General features: G+C 40.4%; 1 protein-coding gene across 1 annotated transcript; it reads right to left on the bottom strand.

Moving 5' to 3' along the window:
- Positions 1-367: 367 nt before the first annotated feature.
- LOC122020352 (CASP-like protein 5B3) lies at positions 368-3,564 on the bottom strand. Its single transcript, XM_042578252.1, has 3 exons — positions 2,985-3,564; positions 1,571-1,703; positions 368-761 (listed from the first exon to the last, which is right to left on the bottom strand). The coding sequence occupies exons 1-3, from the start codon at positions 3,113-3,115 to the stop codon at positions 561-563; spliced, it is 465 nt and encodes a 154-aa protein (XP_042434186.1). The 5' UTR covers positions 3,116-3,564; the 3' UTR covers positions 368-560.
- Positions 3,565-23,523: the final 19,959 nt, after the last annotated feature.

Below are 23,523 nucleotides of genomic sequence, written 5' to 3'. Positions count from 1 at the left end.
TTTTGAAAAAAATTATAAATCTATTAGTTTTATAATATTTCAATTCCTTGGATGGCACTTGTATATATTTTTTTTAAAATTTGTATATCCTTGAAAATGGTTGAACACCACCTAGCATCTAGGTCCTTAGATCTCCTAAACCTCTAGACACATGTTCCTTTTGGTTACTAAGGATGTCTTAGGAAGTGTCAAAGTAAGGGAAGGACTAATTGAAAGACATATTTAGAGTCTCAAATTACTTTGACAATAGGAAAAATAAATAAATATTGGTATTTCTAGTGACCTAGAAGTTATTTGTATGAGAATTGGCCATAAACAATGAAGAACATAACAGAAAAACGATCGGCAGGGTAGCAGTGGGCCAACATTTTAGAAGAGATTGACTTTATTGGCCAACTCATGAAGAACAATATTCTTATACAACTTGAGAAAGTTAAGAACCCAAGCATTTCCTAGCAATCCTCCAGACAAGAACACGAAAGGTATGAAATCGAACGCCATGACAGTCGTCTCCTGACTTCCCGAAGCTTGCATAACAAGGTAAACATATACAAGTATGATCAAACCGATGCCAAGATCCAAAACATCGCAAGAGAGGATTTGGCAACTAAGAACCACGTGACGAACGCCATTGAAATGGAGGTCTCAAATCGACCACATGATAACTGAGGATACTTTCGGCAAAAACCTACATCCCTCATAAACAAAACAAGCACGCCTGCTGAAGAACATGCAGCGGCAAGTGAGAGTGTTGCTGTCACCTGCATCAAGCAAGAACGGGTAGTAAATCATCGAGAAAAAATATAGTTCTCTAGAATGTCTGAGTCAAAAGGATGAGAAATCACTTGTATCATTACAATAGAAACGATAACTAATAGTAAATATATGCAATACACATCTAATTTGGAAGACGAAAAGCAATCTATTAGTCAACATGATTCATAGTATAATCAAGATGGAGGCACTATACGGTTACTTAAGTTCACCTAGGGATTAGTTGGTAGATCAACATTATTGATACTTGATAGGATATCAAATTCAGGTTAATTTTTTGAGAACAGCATAATTTATAGAAAGCAAATGACATGGCACTGACCCCTTCTGATGCTACGTAAAAATCATCGAGAATAAATAAAGTGCAATCCTTGATCTGCAGTTTCAGAGTTTACTGTTCGTATACGTCGAACAAATTTCACAGAGCATGTTCGCTTGTAAGCCTGATTGTTTTGTATGATCGCAATCTAACAAGAACAACATGGACTTTTAAATTAAGTTATCAGTAGTCTTTTATTGTTTCAAACTAATAAATGATAAAAGTTTCCAGAACAACAGACACAAAATGACTAGAGATGGCAAATTTTCATTATATTCTAAGGAATGACTTTAAGAAGAACTGACGAGGTACTATAAATTTTTTTAAAAAATATTTGTGAAATAGAAAGTATATAAATAAGATGACATTTTAGTTATTCTACCATCACATTATGATTCGTAGAATTATAGCTTCAAGTAAAAAAAGTTATGATGCATATAGATGATAAAACTTAAGTGAAAGAATGAAAATGCTTACCCAATCACCCACCACAAACAAGCTTATTAGCAAGGGATTGTGCAGATCTCGTTTAGATTTCAATGCAAATACATCAAGACATAAGAGTCCAAAGCTCCACAAAGTTTGCAGTCCCATTGAAGCGATTAAGTAGCTGATAGGGAAAGGTTAAAAAGGAATTGATTTTCCCAACATTAAAAATATAATGCACAAGGATATCATTGATTAAAACAATGCTACACTATTTTGCATGTTTTGTACTGAGCATTTGTTCATGCCTTCTTCACTTATAACTCCATGAAAATGTTTTGAATAGATCGGATGGTAGATCAAATCACGAAGTGTAGCACATTACAACAATTCTATACAAATGAACCGTGATAATATCTTATCTTGCAACTCTTCCTAGAAGCATTGCCAAATGTAAGTAAAGCCAAAGCTAATTTTAACTTGAGAAATCTAGGATTCACTCTATCTATTACCGACCACTAAACCATAACACACTTAACACACTGTTGTTCGTAAGTAAATGAAACACTTTTAACTTGAGAAATCTAGGATGCAGTCTATCTATTACTGAGTTATGGTATGAATTCCACTAAACCATAATACACTATTATTCATAGGGCTATATTTGAACCAAATATTTGTGAACAAGCTTAGTGTTTGACTTAGTAAGAATTTGTTTATATCCGCTCAATATACACAAGGTCAATTAAATCAACAAGCTTGAACAACTCATTAAACTAAACGAACAAGCTTGAACACGTGTTTAGCTTGTTAATGTTCATGACCAGAGATTGTAAGTTGTTCATGAACAATGTCCCCAGACAAAATTTGTGAGCCATGTTCATTAACAAATCTCTTATCAAATTTGTAAACAAATCAAACAAGCTCAAATTAAGAACTAGATAACATCTAAATGACTAACCAAGCTCAAGCTCCAAAAAAGAAATCAAGTCAAGCTCCGAAAACGAAATCAAGTTAAGCTCGAACAATTGTTTCAATGGCTTGATTCATTTTAGGCTTAGTGTGGCTTGGCTAGATTACCTTATCAAATGAACTTGAACAACACAAAGTTTAGCTCGGCTTGACCCGTTTACAGCCCTACTTGGTAAATGAAGCAGTTTTAACTTGAGAAATTTAGGGTCCACTCCATCTATTACCGAGTTACAGTATGAATTCCACTAAACAATAACACATTGTCTATTGTCATAAGTAAATGAAACACTTAAACTAGTTTGTTAGACAGTAAGCCAAGCATATGCTATCAAATAACAAATGCAAAAAACTAGGAAAGGCAATTTCACTCACAAAGCTAGCAACCTAGTTGTGAACAATGATAAGCTTGACAAGTAGAGCTTCCAATAAATCACCATTACAATCAAATCGAACGCGTAGTAAACAATGTCAGTAGAGGAGGAGCGGCAGTTACCAGAAAGCAGTGTAGTTGGAGAATCCATAAGCGGAGAGCATCACTGCAATGGAAGCACCAGCAAAGGCACATTGCCCAGTCCTCAGCAGCAGCCCACTCCAAGTTCCAGGGCTCCCCACCACCACCTTCATCTCCTCCTCCTCCTCCTCCTCCTCCTCCTCCGATCTGTAATATAATCAAATCCCCAGCTCAACTAAACTCCGGCGGCTGATTCCAGCCCAAAGGCCCTAACTTTCCGGCTATTCTCGCTCAAATGTAGGGCGCCAAGAGGCGGATCGAGGCGAAAAATATGGCACTGCGATTAAACCCTATGCCCCGGCACATGGCTCCCTCCTACAATTCCAAACCCTAGATTTTCTTGGCTTCTCAGAAACCAAAATCGGAACTCAAGACTCAAGAAAGTGAAAAATTGAGGGATTAGAGGGGGATTGGTTGGAAGAAGCTCGAGGAATGGATGAGCACCACCTGTTCGCCCGATCGCTTGCTTCGTAAAGCATGGATTAGGATATGATTCTCCATCATCACCTGCCTCCTTTGGACGCTTCTGCTTGGCTTCTTTGGATTAAGAACAAAGCAGAGATTCATTACCGAATCAAGTGTCACATGTGGACTTTAAACACAGGGAAAATAATTTCTTTTAATTAGAATAATAATAATAATAATAATCATATATTAAAAATAAAAAATAGTCCGTCAATATTTTGTATGAAATTTTCATCAATATGGAGTCTGTAAAAAGAGTCTATTATATAAAATTTTATTCTACATTGATTATTTTTACAATTCAAATTTATGGCATCCATAGGACCAAAATTTATTAATCAACCTAAAAATCTTATATTACATTTATTTCAAATCTTATAGATTTTGCAAGAAGTCCTGATATATCCTTCATTATTATTATTATTTTTGATTTCCCAAATAATGATCCAGATGTTTTGTTAAAATTAAATTTTCTTTTCTACTTGATCCTAATATGAGAGCATATCAAAACTATATTAAGCTTGATATGGGGATATACTGCCCAGCGTATGAGAAAACAATAAAAGAAAAAGAATAAGATTTATGTTTTTTAAAAAAATGATCACTACTAGAGAGGTTGAAAATAGTAATAGATAACATCATCTTTAAATTAACATGAGTTGAAATTAGTGTAATATGAGGTTTTTAGAAGATGATGGATAAATTTTAATTGAAATTCATTGACAAATCAAGAGACTTTATATTATAATCATTTTAGGTCTTATATATGGGTTTCTAAGATTGCAATGAATCTAAATATTTTCTATTTTTGTTTTCGACTTCCCGAGTGATAGTTCAGATATTTTGAAAAATAAATAAATTTTCTATGTTTTTCGTTTTCCTTTTTTTATTTTCTCATACGTTGAGCCTAGTATGGGGATATCACATCCGGTGGTCATAATATAAGAGGATATCAAGACTAAATAAAAAAGAAATTTTAATTTTTTAGAATCCTCTGTACCGTCATTAGAGAAGCTGAAAATAATAATAGAAGATATATTTAGATTTCTTATAATTTTAAAAATTTACAAAACCTTAAATAGGTACAATTAAAACCTCTAGGTTAATCAATAGATTTTCATCGAAATTCATTTATCGACTTAAAGAACACACACAGATTATATCCATTTCATATTATATTGATTTTTGATGTGGTAAAGATTTCAAATATATCTCCAATTATTATTTTCGGTATTCGTCCAGAGGTTTTAAGACAAATAAATTTAAGTTAAATAAAAAATCGATAGGTGAGAAAAATAAAAAGAGAGATTTATTTTCCATAAGTTAGATGTTGAAATTACATACGGTTAAGAGGGGATAGAATTAGAAAATGAAATAAATTAGTAAGCCTTTTAATAATTATTAAAATATGATGTATTTTTGACCAATTCAAAAAGTTACGTACATCCTTGATCGATTGTCGAGAAGATTAAGTATCAATGGCTAGCCATTAGATTTTGAATAGACATCAATATCTTATTAATCTAGTCATTGAAAGCAATAATCAACATCTTATCAATCTAGTCATTAAGAACAACTCGATTTTGTGATGATTAGACATTAAAATCTTATTAATCTAGTCATCAAGAGTCTAACATCTTATTAATCTAGTCATCACCCGTAATTAAATTTTGTGATTGGTCCTGTCCAGAATCTGAGTCAGATAGACCGTCAGATGAGGTAGCGAGAATGTTGACCAAGTCACGATGTCCCAGAGGGGGGTGTGCTGAGATGGCTTCCGTGTTGACCAAAGTCTTCAGAAGTCCTCTTGTCAACGCTACCTGCAGTCATCGACCGGATCGCCCCGGTCTCTAGTACCCCGATGCTCGAGGCAGATTCAATGAATATATAAATAACAGGCTAATAATATAATAATGAAATAAATGAGGGACGAGTACGGAAAACATACCCTGGCCTAGGGGGCGTCCTCGGATGGGACGCTGCTTAAGTTGTCGCGACCCGAAAGGGTAGATGAATGTGTCAGACGAGGAGCTGGATTTGACGACGCGGAGCCGAATGCGGTGGCACGAAACCGGATGCGATCTCGGCACGTAAGCCGAGATAAAACATCGTCATGTAGGTCGGGATACAAATATCGACGTGCAAATCGGGATACAAATATCGGCACACAGGCTGGATAATAATAGCGGCACAAAGACCAAAACATGACACACAAACCAGCTCGGTATGAAGGTCAAAACACAGCATACAGGCCAATTCAGCGCGAAGGTCGGAACACAATGGAAGTGGAGACAGTCGTATCAGTGATAGCAAGACCTACGGCAACGAGGGCTTAAAGGCTAGATCGGTGCTGAGGGTCGTGAAGCTGCACTTGGGTTGTCACCGGAGCCACGGTGAGTGGCTGGAGTGAAGCGGGGAAGGGGGGACAGTGGAGGCGCGTGGCTGTCGGGGCCGCTCATGGTCGACAGCGTCAGCAGGAGGGAGAAACAGTGCTCGCAACAACATGGAGAAGAGAAAGGGGAGGAAGTTGCGGTTGGAGGTTGCTGGCAGCGGGAAAGAAAGTGGCAGCGGTGTTTGTGATGGGGGTCGCCGTGTGTGCGGGGAGCAGAGAGGAGGTGGCGGCTAGAAGTTGCGCTGTGTGATGAGGGTGGTGCCGAGTCCATCCAGTGGCGGCGTCGCGAGGAGGAGGAAGAAGAGGAGGTCGTCGATGTGGCCGGCGTTGCGAGGAGGAAGAAAAGAAGGAGGTCGTCGTTGTGGGCAGCGTTCGAGGGTGGCGGCGAAGAAGAAGAGAGATGTGGTCGGCGTCGCGAGGAAAAGGGGGAAGAGGAGAGTTGTGGCCGGTGTCGCGAGGAGGAGGAAGAAGAGAAGGAGGTCGTCACTGTGATCGGCGTTCGAGGAGGAGGAAGAAGAGAAGGAGGTCGTCTCTGTGGCCGGCATTCGAGGACGAGGAAGAAGAGAAGGAGGTCGTCGTTGTGGGCGGCGTTCGAGGGTGGCAGCGAAGGAGGTAGCAGCGGTGATGGCGCGGTGCACGCCGGAACCAGAAAAGCCTCCTCCACTCACCTTAAAACCCTACACAGTGAAAGGACAAAAATGCCCCCTTCTCCTCTTAATTCCCCTTTTACCCTATATCCATATCTATATCACAAGCCTCCCCTCCAAGTCTAGTCAAAGGAAGCGCAAGTCCGACTGACTAGACCAAGACCAAAATAGAATCGCTACCGAACGATGAATCAAATCACCGGGCTCATCTTATCACGTCGAACGAGTAGCTGTGGTGATGCCGAGCAAGTGACTCAAATAATAACTGAATAGTGTGGAGCGTATGGCGAGCAAGCAATCGATCAGATGCTGAGGGAGACCGAGTGATATCGAGAAGACGCTCGAGCGATACTGAGCATAGTGATCGGGCAATTATGCAAATGTCAAGTAAAAAACAAGTGTCGTCCGAGCGATGAATGTAGGGAAAAGCGATGAGTGAGATACGAGCAGCGGGGGTATGACAGAGCGACAAATGAGACATAGACGACGAGTGAATCACGAGCTATAAATGTCGACCAGGCTATGAGTGCCTAAAAGAACGGCAACCAACCTAGAATTTGATTGAACATCTAAATGGTACCCGGGCGATAGGGTGACTGTCGAACAGGTCGAAAGACGATGGGCGAGCGATGTCAAGTGCACAATCGAGAAAATGTCATCCGAGTGACAGTAAATCGCGACCAGGCAATAGAGAGACTGATGGTCGAGTAAAGCCGTGAGCGTGACTGAAAAAATATCGGTCAAGCAACAGTAATTCGCGACCGGGAAATAGAGAGAATGATGAACTAGTAAAGCCGTGAGTGCGGCCGAGCAAAAGTGTTTACCGAGCGATAGTAATTCACGACCGAGCAATTGAGAATTACCGACCAAGAAATAGTGAAAATGCCGAGCAGGTCGAAAGATGTTGAATGAGCAATGTCAAGCGCGCGACCAAAAAAATGTCGACCGAACGATAGTAAATCACGACCGGGCAATAGAGAGAATGGTGGACGAGCAGAGCCATGAGCGCGACCGAAAAAAATACTGACCGAGCATCAATAAATCGCAATCGAGCAATAGAGAGAATGATGTGCGAGCAGAGTCGTGAGCGCGACCGAGAAAAATACCGACAGAGCGATAGTAATCGCGATAAGGCGATCGAAAAATGTCGACTTGACAATCGAAAAATGCTGACCTGTCAATCAAAAAATGCTGAGTGGGTCGAAAAGACGATGGACGAGCGGTATCAAACGTGCGACCGAGCAAATGTCGACCAAGCGATAGTAAATCACGATCGGGCAATCGAATAATGTCGTCCTGGCAATCAAAAAATGTTGAGCGGGTCGAAAGACGATGGGTGAGTGGTATCAAACGCGCGATCGAGAAAATATCGTCCGAGCGCCAGATGCAGGGCAAAGCGATGAATGAGATGCGAGGGACGAATTCTGGGCAAGGTGGCAAGTGAGGCAGGAGCGGTGAGTGTCGAGCATACGGTGATTGAGACGCGAATGGTGGGTGACGGGCAGAGCAGCAAGTAAGTCGCGAACGAAGAGTGCCAGGCAGAGCGGCAAGTGGAGCGAATGTGATGAGTGCCCGGCAAAGTGGTGATTGAGAAGCGAATGGTGGGTGTCGGGCAAAGTGACAAATGAGCAGTAAGTGTCGACCGAGCAACAACGGTGAGAGAAAACACAAACTGAGAGTGTCGGGCAAAACGGCAAGTGAAGCAAGTGTGATGAGTGTCAGGCAGAGTGGCGAGTGAGGAGTGAGTGCCGACCGAGAGGTCGTTGGGCGTGAGAGCATGCTCACTTATAACTCGTACTGGGGCATGTGTCTGGAGGCGTGAGAGCATTCTCACTTATAACTCGCACTGGGGCGAGGGTCTGGAATCCGACTGAGAGGTCGTTGGGCGTGAGAGCAAGCTCACTTATAACTCACATTGGGGCGAGAGTCTGGGACCCGACCGAGAGGTCGTTGGACGTGAGAGCAAGCTCACTAATAACTCGCACTAGGGCGAGAGTCTGGGACCCGAACGAGAGGTCATTGGGCGTGAGAGCGAGCTCACTTATAACTCGCACTGCGGTGAGAGTTTAGAGGCCTAAGAGCATGCTCACTTATAACTCACACTGGGGCGAGAGTTTGGAATCCCGACCGAGAGGTCGTTGGTTGTGAGAGCATGCTCACTTATAACTAGCACTGGGGCGAGAGTCTCGAGGCGTAAGAGCATGCTCACTTATAACTCGCACTGAGGTGAGAGTCTGGGACCCGACCGAGAGGTCGTTGGGCGTGAGAGCAAGCTCACTTATAACTCGCACTGGTGCAAGAGTCTGGGATCCGACCGAGAGGTCGTTGGGTGTGAGAGCAAGCTCACTTATAACTCGCACTGGTGCAAGAGTCTGGGATCCGACCGAGAGGTCGTTGGCCGTGAGAGCAAGCTCACTTATAACTCGTACTAGGGCGAGAGTCTGGGACCAGACCGAGAGGTCGTTGGGCGTGAGAGCAGGCTCACTTATTGTTGGATCGATGAGTTCGCTAGAGGGGGAGTGAATAGCGATTAAAAATTTTGTAGAGAAAGCGCACAGCGGAAAAAGAATAAACAAAAAGAAAGAGTGACACAAGTAGTTTTTTACTTGGTTCGGAGCCTTTGTCGACTCTTACTCCAAGGCTCTCACGCAAGGGTGCTTTCGATGGGAAATCCACTAGCAATTCACAATAATACAGATTAAGTTACAATTGCTTTTAAAGGAAAATAATACCGACAAAAACTAAGGAATGACAAGAAAAGCGCGTTGTCGAAGGAGCGTCGCAGGAGCGTAGCACGGCAGAGCAAGCAGTGGAAGATCTTCTCATTGTTATTATGACTCCAGCCTTTATATAGGAGGTTCGGGGAGCCTGGATCCTTTCGGGCGCCCTGAATATGGTGTAGCCGAGTCAATCACGAAGCTCCACGTGTCGATGCACGAAGTGGATAAAGTTTGCTTCCAAGCGCCCAGATCCATTCCGAGCGCCCGAACCTGAGGGTGCCCGGACCCTGTTCTCCAGCAGCTTCCTTCCTGCAAGAAAATGTTAGTCCGGAGACAAATATAAGATATATATCCTGCAAAACAAAGTAGTAGCACAGTTTAAAATCAAACAGAATATTAATTAAATTCTGCCTCCTCGAGACCGAAATCTAGTCACGATCTCGACTTAGATATCCGAAATGGATCTAAGTCAGATCAATGCCTAATGCTCCCTTCCTGGGAATGTGTCCTCATAGTCACTCTCCTCCAGTGACTTACCTTCACTTACCTGCTAGACGTCCGGTCAATCCTTCGACCCGTCTAAACTTCGTGTCAGCTACTTGGTCAGCCCATCGACCTAGCTGAGCTTCCCTGCAACACTGAGTTAGCACAGTATTAACAAAATTCAAGTATAACCTAGGGTTACCTCCTATGGTTGCCTAGCTTCACTCACTAGGATTTCCATTGCCTGGCTTCACTCACCAGGACTTCCTCCACCTAGCTTCACTCACTAGGGCATGGCTTCACTCACCAGGACTTCCTTCACCTAGCTTCACTCACTAGGGCCCGACTTCACTCACCGGGACTTCCACCACCTAGCTTTACTCACTAGGGCCCGACTTCACTCACCGGGACTTCCACTGCCTAGCTTCACTCACTAAAGCGCGGCTTCACTCACCGGGACTTCCACCGCCTAGCTTCACTCACTAGGGTCTGGCTTCACTCACCGGGACTTCTACTTTGCCTAACCTTTAGTTAGGACTTACCTTTGCTAGTCATCTAGTCCTGACTAGACTTCTCTCTCCCAAACATCAAGTCCTGTTTGGGTCAACCCTTGGTTATATTGTCAAATATCGAAACCCTAGAGGTCAATTGCACTAACACTTATAACTCGCACTTGGACGAGAGTCTGGAGGCGTCTGAGCAAGCTCACTTATAACTGGCATTGGGGTGAGAGTCTGGGACATGACCGAGAGGTCGTTGAACGTGAGAGCAAGCTCACTATAACTCGCACTGGGGCGAGAGTCTGGGACCCGACCAAGAGGTCGTTGGACGTGAGAGCAAGCTCACTTATAACTCGCACTGGGGCGAGAGTCTGGAGGCATGAGAGCATGCTCACTTATAACTCGCACTGAGGCGAGAGTCTGGGATCCCGACCGAGAGGTGTTCTGGAGGCTTGAGCAGGAAATGCTCTGGAGGCCTGACCAAGAAATGTTCTGGAGGCCTGACCAAGAAATGTTCTGGAGGTCTGACCAGTACTTGATCTGGAGACCTGACAGGAATTGATCTGGAGATCTGACCAGGAATTGATCTGGAGATCTAACTAGGACTTGATCTGGAGACCTGACCGGGAATTGATCTGGAAGCTCGACCAAGAATTGTTTTGGAAGCCTGACCGGAAGGTCGCTGATAGTACTCCCATCTGAGCTTGACGACGATACTTTGGTCCGAGACCAGTGGCTATAGTCCGGTTCGAGACCGGTGGTGATAGCTCGACCACAAAAGGGGGGAAGATAAGCCTTGAATCTCATAGAAGTGGAGCCCATAGCAATATAAGGGGGCAGAGTCTTTATCATACCTGATCGCGAAGTGGTGTCAATCGGCTAAGGATCTACCTTGATCCTTTGACTCCCAAATGCCCGTGAAGTCGGTGAGCGAAATAGTGTCGATCCCATGACCCCCAAATGTTCACGGAGTCAGGGAGAAAAATAATCTGAGCCCTGACCGTCAAAGGGAGTGAAGCTCATAACCATATAAGAGAGCAGAGTCCATAGCAATAGAAGGAAGCAGAGCACCGCGGGTGAAGGGAGCAGAGCCTGTAGACGTAAAAGGATGTAAAACAAGTGAAGAATACAGAGCATATAGTAATAATAAAGTGAAGCGCCTATAGTAGTAAAAGGATGTAGGACCCCATGGTGAAGGGCGCAGAGCCTGTAGCAATAAGAGGATGCAGAACCTCATGGTGAAGGGTGCAGAGCCTGTAGTAGTAAGAGGATGCAGAGCCTCATGGTGAAGGGTGCAGAGCCTATAACACACCTGATCGGAGAGTTGCTTGGTCCCTGATTGGAGAGTAAGACCCCTATCCTGTAATCAAAGAGCAAGGCCCCTAGATCATGATCGGGAAATTGTAATGCGAGTTAATGATCGGGGAGCTGTGTCCCTAGTGTATGAGCGAGGAACTGTGTCCCTAATGTCTGATCGGGGAGCTGGGCCCCTAGTGTCTGATCAAAAATCGAAGGCCCTGGTCTTTGATCAAGGAATTAGGATCTTACTCTCTTATCAAGGAGCTATAGCAGCTCCTATAATCGTAAAAAGGAAGCAGGCATGTAACGTACCTGATTGGGGAGTCATGGCAACCGACTAAGGGTTTGTCTCGGTCCCTTGACTCCCGAATACCCGTAGAGTCAAGGAAAAAATATAATGAAAAACCTAACATGTCGGCCAGCTGAAGCTCCAACTCAATCCCTCGACTCCCGAATACTCGTGGAGTCAGGGTAGAAGATAATATGTTCGTCGGGATCCTCCGGGACTGTGATAATAGCAGAGAATCTCCCGACGTCGTCCATCTTCACGTTCCAGAGCAAGTGGAACAGATTCCCACAGATGACGCCAAATTGATTCTGTACGGAATCTGAGTCAGATGGACCGTCGGGTGAGGTGGAGAGTGTTAGGATGTATACTAAAAGCCTAGCTTTTCGTATGAACATTTATATTTTGAAATTAGAATCACTCTGGTCAAATGTTGCATGTTAATGTAGTTGTCCATTTAATTTATATTGAAAATAACATAGTGTGTGGTGCCACACAGAAAATCATGTTATCAGTTCCTTATAAATTAAATTATAAATAGTAGCTCACGACCGAGATGGATAGGGACAAACCATTGGAACAGTTGTAGTATAATTTGGAATTAATTTATCTTGACTATATAATTACACTAGTACACTATGTGTGTATTGAGCATGCGCATTTGAGGTTATTGTTTTTATACTGACTGCATAAAAGAACAAAATCTCTATTATTATGGATGTGCATACTCTTAATCTCGATATAATAACAAACACATATACTTAGTATTTATTTCTTTAATTTATCAAAGGGTGAGCTTTATTCAGTTAAATTAATAGGCCCAATAAGTTGAGAAATAATATTATTTATATGGTGTGTTGTTGATTATAAAAGGAAACTGTGTCCTAGTAATCTAGGTTGATGATGTCCCCTTGAGGAGCTCATAAGGATTATCATGTAAACCCTGCAAGTGGACTTAGTCCGACAAGATAATAAGGTTGAGTGGTACTACTCTTGGAGCTAGATGTTAATTGAGTTTTCAGTAACTCATTTAATTAACGGGTATACGATATCTTAAACACAGGGAGACTAACGCACTCATGATAAGTAGGAGCCCATATTGTAATATGGGATTGGTGCGGTAGTTCAATAATAACTTTTTAGTGGTACGAGTTATCATTGATGAACTTGAGTTGGGTGTTCGGGTCGAACACAGGAAGCTCAAATCCATCAGGAGATCAAAACCAATTCCTCCTCTCTGTCTATGTTGTAGCCTCTATAAAATCTCGCATTCACCCGTTTTGGTTTTGCTTCATACCCAAGAAAGGGGCTGGCCACATCCTTGCTTGGTGTCCAAGCAAGGGGTCGGCCAAGCCTTGCTTGGTGCCCAAGCAAGGGGTCGGCCAAACCAAAAGAAAAGAAAAGAAGGAAAAAAAAGGAGATTTTTTTCTCAACAAAATTAGAGATTTTTCTAACAAGAATTACGCTGATTCTTTCTTAGAAATTTTCTAAAAGGAATTATATTAATTCTTTCCTAAGAAATTTTTCTAAAAAGAATTATGTTAATTCTTTCATAGAGATTTTTCTAAAAAGAATTTTGTTGATTCTTTCTTAGAAATTTTCTAAAAAGAATTATACTAATTCTTTCTAAAGAAATTTTTCTAAAAAGAATTATGTTAATTCTTTTCTAGAGATTTTTTCTAAAAATCTACTACTTTTTCTTGTTTTTTATCTAGGACAAAGGGTTATAAAAGGAGAGGAGGTTGTGCCACAAAGATCAACAATTCAATTAAGAAGTGATAAGTTTTTCTCTACAACTAAAAACCCTCTCCTTTCCCTTAAGGTCGACTCCCATTTTTTCTTTTCTTTCCTCTAGGGGCAGTGCCCCACTTCTTTTCTTCATCCCTTTTCTTCCCTCTAGGGTTGGCACCCCATCTTCTCTTGGTGGCAGAGCTTGGAGGAAAAGAAAACGAAGAGATGAAGTTGTTGGTCCCCGTGGGTGTTTTGATGTGTCAACCAAGTTGGTTAGGTCTTGCTGTATTTGATCCCTGTGTTTGAGTGTGCAGGAGCTTAGGAGCGCAGAAAGTCAAGCGGAAGATGCAGCTAGTGAGAAGGACGGCACGGGAAGGGATCCGACGGGCTCGGTGCGTCCGAAGGACGAGAGAGCTGCGGAAGAGTACACCGGTGGGCGAGAAGAGTGTGCACGGCGTTCGAGGGACGTTAAGCCGGGGAGGAAGACTGCTCGAGGAAGGCCAGAAATTGGGTTTGGGCAAGCCCTATTTCGGTTGGCCAGAATCACCCAAAAGAACGGAGTTTCGGAAGCCAAAGCGAAGAAGAAAAGGAGTCAAAAGAGGCTGAAAATTACTGTAGCAGGAACTTGAAGGCGCCTTAAACATGCATTGAAGGCGCCTTCAACATTGAAGGCGCCTTCATTGCTTATTGAAGGCGCCTTGAGCCAGGTCAGAATGACCGTTCGAGCACCGGATAGAATTCTATCCACTCACCGAGCTGGAGGCGCCTTAGACCTTGTTGGAGGCGCCTTGGACCCTCGGGATAGAATTTCCAGAGGCTATTTAAAAGCCCCTAGAGCTAGGAATTACATATAACTTCTACATTCAACTCTATAAGCAATTCCTAGCAATAGTTCTGAGCCGTTAGAGTGTAAAAGGCTTCTCCGCCTTCAGCAAAGGAGATTCTTTTTAGTGCGCTTCTCATTGCCCTGGATTAACAACCTCCTTTCTTGTAACCAGGTTAAATTTATGTCTTTCTTTTTCTGCCTTTTAATTGTTATTGTTTACTATTACAATTTTGACTTAAAAGATCCGAGGAGGGTATAATTTTATTTTTCAGGAGCAATTCACCCCCCTCTTGCCGGCCTCCACTGCACCTACAAGTGGTATCAGAGCCTGATCGCCTCAGAAGGACTAACCGCCAACTGAAACACTACGATCAAGATGATAGCCGGAGCGAACATCCATCCCCCGAAGTTCGACGGAGACTTCGCCACATGGAAGCGCAAAATGGAGGTATTTTTTAAAACTAAATTTGACATTCTTTTAATAATGAAATATGGCTATGCAGTTCCGAAAGATAAGGAGGAAAACACCTGGACGAAAAAGGAGCAAACAGATTTCATCGCCAACGGAAAGGTTGAGTTCCACCTACTCTGCGTACTACCAGATGAAGATCTCGATAGAATTGGCAACTGCCGAAGTGCAAAAGAACTTTGGGAAAAGTTCTTAAAACTCCACGAAGAACCAATTGAAGTTGAATCCGACTCCTCGATGGACACTGATCCGACGTCAGAAGAGTCCGAAACCAAGGTAAGTGCCGAGACAGAACAAGAAACTGAACTCCAACTTAAAGACCTAGAATGCTCATCACAAATGAGCATCGATGAAGGGGGAGAATTTTCAGAAGAAAACAACTCAACAGAGGGAGAATCAACCATAGACAAGGTAAGTCATGTATGGTCTCCACCTCTTGGCAAATTAATTGATTCAATTGAAATATTATCGAAAGATTTTCGTGAATTACGAATTATTTTGTCGAAAGAATATTTTGAAGTAAAAACTAGAAAACTATTAAAGAATATTGAGTTAAAAGACACATTTTGTCAATTAAGAGATTTCGACAAACTAACAATAGAAAATATACAATTTTATGCATGCTCAATATTTTTCGCTACAATTATAAAAAACTGTGATTTAAGAAATTATGAGAAGCTAAAATGGAAATTTAAAAATCATAGAGAATTTTGATTTAAATTTAAATGTTAGTTAGACTTAGCGCTTTTCAAAGAAGAAAATTATACAGAAAATTTCCTTATGCGGCTTTGACTAGAAAGTGGTTGTTGCTCCAATAACCAAGAAGGGCTAGTGTCTCACCACTAACTGGAAGCCAAATATAGAAATGAAAGGTTTAATTAACTTTCTGGTAAAAGCATTAAAGTTAGAATAGAATAATGCTTTGAAAGTTGGTTTTAAACATTTTCTTGAAAAATTCTAAAAAATCATTTACCTTAGAATTTTTTTTGTAAAATTCAAGAAATTCATTTTAGTTAGAAATTATTTGGAAAATTCATTTTACTCAGAAATTTTTTTTTCCCGTGTTTACCCTGTTTTTGCTAAATATTATTTTTACCCCGTTTTTGTTGTGATCAAAGGGGGAGAGAAATGTTACAAGTTAAGGAAATAGGGACAAGTTAAGGGGGAGTTAGAATGTTTAAATTTTTAATATTTTTCTAAAATGTGTTGCAATTTTATTTATTGCAAAACTTATGCTTAACATGCTAGTTTAGTAATTTTTCTTTAAAATTACTGTCTGTGTCTGTTTTTACCCTAACTTGAACTTGGGTTGATGCACATCAAAAAGAGGAAGATTGTTGGTCCCCGTGGGTGTTTTGATGTGATCAACCAAGTTGGTTAGGTCCTGCTGTGTTTGATCCCTGTGTCTGAGTGTGCAGGAGCTTAGGAGCGCAGAAAGTCGAGCGGAAGACGCAGCTAGTGAGAAGGACGGCACGGGAAGGGAGCCGACGGGCTCGGTGCGTCCGAAGGACGAGAGAGCTGCGGAAGAGTACACCGATGGGCGAGAAGAGCGTGCGTGACGTTCGAGGGACATTAAGCCGGGGAGGAAGACTGCTCGAGGAAGGCCGAAAATTGGGTTCAGGTGAGCCCTGTTGGTTAGTCCTAGGAAAACATGCCGGTTCCACTGTACAAAATTTTTTTGTACAAGTGTCGAACCTTTCCTTAAATAACCTATTGTATTCTTTAGAAGTTAAATTAGGAATCGCAAACGGAACTTAACATCATTGATTCCAAATTTAACTTATCTGTTCTTAATGGTTTAGATTTGAATCGCAAGCGGAACTTAACACTATTGATTCAAATCTACCTAAGTTATTAATTCCATAAATATTAATTTCTAAAATTGGCTTCCAAGACTGTATGGCGAGGCACATGACCTTCTTGGATATGGGAGCAACCACCACCGCCTAGGCAAAGACTTTTAAGGAAAGCTAATATTTATTTCCTTAAATAACTATAGGTTAACCAAAAAGAACAATCGAATCACAAATTCAAAAAATAAAAGAAAAGAAACACAACCTCGAAACAAATCCGAAAACTCTAGAATCATATGCCTCTTGTGTTTGGTATTTCCAAAAATAATTATACAAAGAAAACTAGTATGATGCGGAAAACAATTACTAGTTATACCTTTCTTTGTAAGAAAAAATAACCTCTTGATCTTCTACTGTATTCCTCTTCTTATCTCGGGCGTTGTGTGGGCAACGATCTTCCAAGAAGAGAACCACCAAGCTCCTTCTTCTCCAAGCTAGATTCGGCCACCATTAATTCTCCATGAGAAGTAAAGGTCCGGCCACCACCACCAAGCTCCAAGGGATGCTAGAAACGAAGCCTTCTTTCTCTCCTTCTTCTCCTAGCTAGAACCGGCCACCATGGACTTCCCTTAAGTTGATGCCGCTGGCCACAAAAGGAGGAAGAGAAAAGAAGGAGAAGAGGAGACCCTAGGGCCGACCACACCAAGGAGGAAAAGAGAGGAAGAAAAGAATAGAGTCGTTCTTCATTAAGGCACCTCTACCCCCTTTTTTATAATCCTTGGTCTTGGCAAATAAAAAAATTTTAATAAAAAACTTCCTTAATTCTTTTGCCATGAAAAAGAAAAAATTAATTAATTAAAATCAATTTTCTTTTTCCAAATTACTTGGCCGACCACTTTCTCCCCAAAACAAGGAAAGTTTTAATTAAAACAAGAATTAAAACTTCCTAATTTGTTTCCAAGAATTTATAAAAATTTATCCAATAATTTTTCCCTTCATGGTGATTTATAAAAAGGAAATTTTATAAATTAAAATCTTTCTTTTAAACATGTGGATAATTTCCAAAAAGGAAAGTTATCTCTAAAAATTAAAATCTCTTTTCAATCTACAAATAAGGAAAAATATCAAATCTTTTCTTAATCTTTTGTAGAAACTAATAAAAGAGAATATTTAATTTTTAAAACTCTCTTTTAAATTATGATCATGGTTAAAAAGGAAAGTTTTCTCAAAATTAAAATCTCCTTTCAATCTACAAATAAGGAAAGATTTCAAATCTTTTCTTAATCTTTTGTAGAAAGATTTAAAAGGAAAAATTTAAATTTTAAACTCTCTTTTAAAACCATGATATCCACATAAAAAATAATTTTAATAAAAATCCTTTTTAATATTCTAATGGCCGGCCACCTAAGCTTGGGACCCAAGCTTTGGCCGGCCACCAACTTGGCTCATCCACTTGGTCTTGGCCGGCCCTAGCTTGGGTTCCAAGCTAGCTTGGCCGGCCCCATTAGGATGGGTAAGAAGGTGGGTATGTGGTGGGTATAAATCTCTATATACAAGAGGCTATGATAGGGACCGAGAGGAGGAATTGGTTTTGGTCTCCCGATGAAATTAAGCTTCCCGTGTTCGCTCCGAACACACAACTTAACTTCATCAATAATAATTCATACCACTAAAGAATTATTATTGAATTACCGCACCAATCCCAAATTACATTTTTGGGCTCCTTCTTATTATGAGTGTGTTAGTCTTCCTGTGTTTAAGATGTCGAATGCCCACTAATTAAGTGAGTTACTGACAACTCATTTAATTAATATCTTAGTCCAAGAGTAGCACCACTCAACCTTATCGTCATGTTGGACTAAGTCCACCTGCAGGATTTAACATGATAATCTTTATGAGCTCCTCTTGGGGACATTATCAACCTAGATTTCTAGGACACAGTTTCCTTCTATAATCAACAAGACACACTATAAGTAACATCATTTCCCAACTTATCGGGCATTTTGATTTATTGAGCTAAATCTCACCCTTTGATAAGTCAAAGAAATAAATATTAAATATATGTGCTTGTTATTATATTAGGATTAAGAGCACACACTTCCATAATAACTAAGGTCTAGTTCTTTTATTAAATCAGTATAAAAAGAACTTACCTTAAATGGACATGCTCAATACACTTAGAGTGTACTAGTGTAATCTATTAGTTAAGATAAACTAATACCTAATTACACTACGACTATTCCAATGGTTTGTTCCTTTCCATCTTAGTCGTGAGCTACTGTTTATAATTTATAAAGAACCGATAACACGATCTTCTGTGTGTGACATCACACGCTATGTTATCTACAATATAAATTAATTGAACATCTACATTTGGTATATATAAATGTAGACGCTTGACCAATGTGATTCTTATAAATGTTTATACAAAAGCTAGGCTTTTAGTATACACTCCAACAAGCCCTATTTCGATTGGCCGGAATCACCCAAAAGAACGGAGTTTTGGAAGCCAAAGCGAAGATGAAAAGGAGTCAAAAGAGGCTGGAAATTACTGTAATAGGAAGTTACTGTAGCAGGAACTTGAAGGCGCCTTAAACATGCATTGAAGGCGCCTTCAACATTGAAGGCGCCTTCATTGCTTATTGAAGGCGCCTTGAGCCAGGTCAGAATGACCGTTCGAGCACCAGATAGAATTCTATCCACTCACCGAGCTGGAGGCGCCTTGGACCTTGTTGGAGGTGCCTTGGGCCCTCAAGATAGAATTTCCAGAGGCTATTTAAAGGCCCCTGGAGCTAGGAATTACATATAACTTCTACATTCAACTCTGTAAGCAATTCCTAGCAATAGTTCTGAGTTGTTAGAGTGTAAAAGGCTTCTCCACCTTCAGCAAAGGAGATTCTTTTTAGTGTGCTTCTCATTGCCCTGGATTAACAACCTCCTTGGTTGTAACCAGGTTAAATTTCTGTATTTCTTTTTCTGCCTTTTAATTGTTATTGTTTACTATTGTAATTTTGAGTTGAAAGATCCGAGGAGGGTATAGTTTTATTTTTCAGGAGCAATTCACCCCCCTCTTGCCGGCCTCCGCTGCACCTACAGAAGCACCTTGGTGCCTGGCGGTTTAGAGGAGAAGAAGAAGAAGGATGTGTTCCTTTCTTTGCATCTTTTGGTGGTAGGCGGCTTGGAAACAAAAGGGGTTCGTGTGTTTTTGTCTTGGTAGATCGTTGCTCACACGACGTCCAAGAAGAGGAGAAGAATACGGCAGAAGATCAAGAGGTCTTTATCTACGAAGAAATGTACAATTAGTTATTTTTTCCGCAGCACAACTAGTTTTGTTTTCTTTGTATGGATCCTGAAATACCAACACAAGAGGCTAGCGATTTCGTGTTTTCATTTTTGTGCTTCGATTTTGTATTTCGATCTTGTGCTTTGATTGAGATCTCTGTAGTTAAACCTAAGGTTACTGTGAGAAGTTTACATATTTAATTTCTTTGAAAGGCTTTGTCTAGGAAGTGGTGGATGATCCCATAACCAAGAAGGCCTAGTGCCTCGCCAATGACCTGAAAGTCAATCCTTGAAATAAATATTTAATCAACTTCTGTAATATGGTTTAACTTCTGAAGAACACAAGGGTTGAACTTGGAGTAAAAATGTTAAGTTTCGTTTCCAATCCAAGTTTAACTTTGAAGAATGAACTTGGAGTAAAAATGTTAAGTTTCGTTTCCAATCTAAGTTTAACTTTGAAGAATGAACTTGGAGTAAAAATGTTAAGTTCCATTTCCAATCCAAGTTTAACTTCTGAAGAGTACATGGGTTGCTAGGAAACGTTCTGTGCTTGTACAAAGTTTTGTACAGGGGAAACAGAATGGTATTCCGAGTAGCACCCTACAATTGGTATCTGAGCTAGTTTTCTGCCTCTGTGTGTTTAGTTTTCGGTTAAATTATGCACTGCTCATACATAAGTTTAGGCCGGATAATAGTAGGATGTGCTAGATAGATTAACTCTGTACTTACAGGCATCCTAGATCCAACTATTATGGCTTTTTGTGTGCTTGTGTGTGATTTGGACCCCTCGAGCATGTCGAGGGCATTTTATGTGTGTGCATGATTGTAATTATTAAATACAGCAAGAGCTGTAATAGTTTTAGGATTTTACATTCTATCCATTCTAGATTACATGTGCATTCTCTTATAGAATATAGGATCGATAAATGTAAAATTTTATTTTTGTTGCGGATCGTATCCTTGCAAGGCGTGGTGCTATTTGAGGACTAGAGGCGTAGCGGAAAAGAAAGCAAGATAGACGCGACGACATGATCCGTTGGCGGCAACTAGGGGCAGCGACATACGGAGGACAGCTATAGATAAGGTATAATAGTTGAAAAATTATTTTTTCATATTTATTGCCTTTATATGTTGTGATGTGCATGCTTTTATGTGCATGTGTGTTATGTGTGCATGTTAAAATTTCTCTCTTAAATAACTAAGTGGGAGAGGGTTTATTTAAATAAATTCCACAGTCTCCATTACTAGTTTGTAAGTGATGCATTCAAACTTGCACGTTGGCTTTAAGTGCTTTCCTCCACATCGGATGAGTTTGTTTGCAGATCACTAGATCAAACTTCCTCTATGGATGATTATAGAAAATTATTTAGTTTTGTGTGATCTTCTCCATTTGAAGGGGCACAATCCTAATTAATGGACTAAGTATCAAGTAATGATATACACTTAGGTGCATTTAATAGTATCCTCCCCATCGGAGTCACTGCTATTATTTTGTGTGCCCGAAGACAAACCAACTATTAATTTTATTTGTCATAAAGTTAGGTTGACAAGATAATAAAATTAATGGGTAAAACCTCCTCTTACAAATGTTTGAATTAGTATACGTCCACACTATCGTGGCATACTAAATTCACGGTGTTTTGAGGTGTTGGTGAATTTAAATTATATTGTTTGAGGGATCAATATTATTTTAAATTCTAAAGTTTTGACCAAATATCTTATTTTGTGATTCTCAAGATTTCAAAATAGCTTTCAATCCTCTCACTGTTATTTTAAAAGAAAACAAACTTACTGGTCCTAATTATATTGATTGGAAACAAAACTTGGGTTGTCCTCGCAGAAATGAGAACAATGAAGGTGTATCTTATTCATTAGTTGTCGAAACATGTTTAGTGGTGTTATCTATTGGTACCTGATATGTAGATACGGGAGCCACTGATCATGTCTGTAATTCATTGCAGGGGTTCTAGGAAATCTGACGACTACATGAATGAGAAATCACCGTCTACATGGGCAATGCTACGAGAGAGGCGGTTGTTGTAGTGGGAGATGTTTTATTATCTTTCGTTAGAAATAAAACTTTGATTTTGAGAAATTATCTTTACGTACCATCTTTTAGAAAGAACTTGATTTCAGTTTCTAAATTATTTATGGATGGATATTCTGTTTCTTTTGATGACAAAGTAGTTATCAAGAAAAATAGAGTGGTTATCTATTCTAGTACGTTGGTTGACAATTTGTACACTCTAAATCCCATAACTCCCACACGCAACAAATGGAAATTAATAACACATCTTCTAATTCTAATAAGAGAAAATAACCTTTGGAAAAGAACCAAACATATCTTTGGCATCTAAGGCTTGGTCATATTAACTTGAGTAGGATTTAAAGGCTAAAAGCCGATGGACCTTTGGGTTCATTGGTGGTGGAAAACTTTCCAACCTGTGAATCTTGCTTGGAAGGGAAAATGACCAAGAGACCTTTTAAGGTCAAAGGGTATATAGCCAAAGATGTGTTGGAATTGGTTCATTTTGATTTGTGTAGACCTAGGACTATCCAGGCGAGAGGTGGTTTCGAATATTTTGTCTCTTTTATAGATGACTATTCGAGAAATGGGTACATTTACTTGATGCACCGCAAGTCTGAGCGCTTTGATAAATTCAAATAGTACAAGGCTGATGTGGAGAAATGTCATGGTAAAAGTATCAAGACACTACGGTCTGATCATAGTGGCGAGTACCTCTTAGGAGAGTTTAGGAATTACTTATCAGGGACCGGGATTCAATCCCAACTGTCTGCACCTAATACACTCCAACAGAATGGTGTGGCAGAACGAAGGAATAGGCCTCTTGTGGAAATGGTTAGATCAATGATGAGTTATTCAGAATTACCAAATTCATTTTGGGGATATGCTCTAGAAATGGCATTGAAAATTCTGAACCTGGTACCTTCTAAGTCAGTACCCTCTACTCCCACAGAATTATGGAATGAGTGTAAGGCTAGTTTGAAACACATTCAGATTTGGGGTAGTCCAGCACATGTGCTGAAGGGAGATGCTGATAAGTTGGAATCACGTACAGAAGTTCACTTGTTTGTATGATATCCTAAAGGAACGAAAGGTGGTTTATTTTAAAGTCCTAAAGATCATAAGGTCATTGTTAGCACCAATGTCCAATTTTTAGAAGAGGACTACGTGATGAACCATAAGCCCATGAGTAAAATTATTCTTGAGGAAATAAGAGAGGACATGTCTAATTTAGTACCAACGGTACAAGATGAGATACCACAAGAAACTGCAATGCGTGTCACAAATGATGCACAATTACAGGTAGTGTCTCGTCGTAGTGGGAGGGTTATTCGCCAACCTGATAGATTCATGTTTTTGGGAGAGTCTTCGGACTTGATCCCTGGTGAACATGAAGTTGATCCCTGGACATATGATGAAGCACTCCAAGATAAAGATGCAGCATCTTATCAAAGTGTAATGAACTCTGAAATAGAATCTATGTATTCTAATCAGGTCTAGGAGCTTGTAGAACCACCAAATGGTGTAAAAACCATTGGATGTAAATGGGTCTACAAAAGAAAAAGAGGGATAGACGGGAAAGTGGAAACCTTCAAAGCAAGG

Source organism: Zingiber officinale, chromosome 9A, assembly GCF_018446385.1.
Source record: "Zingiber officinale cultivar Zhangliang chromosome 9A, Zo_v1.1, whole genome shotgun sequence".
In the NCBI taxonomy this organism is placed as follows: domain Eukaryota; kingdom Viridiplantae; phylum Streptophyta; class Magnoliopsida; order Zingiberales; family Zingiberaceae; genus Zingiber; species Zingiber officinale.
Note: the sequence above shows the minus strand (reverse complement) of the source record. Positions and strands in the feature narration are given on the sequence as shown.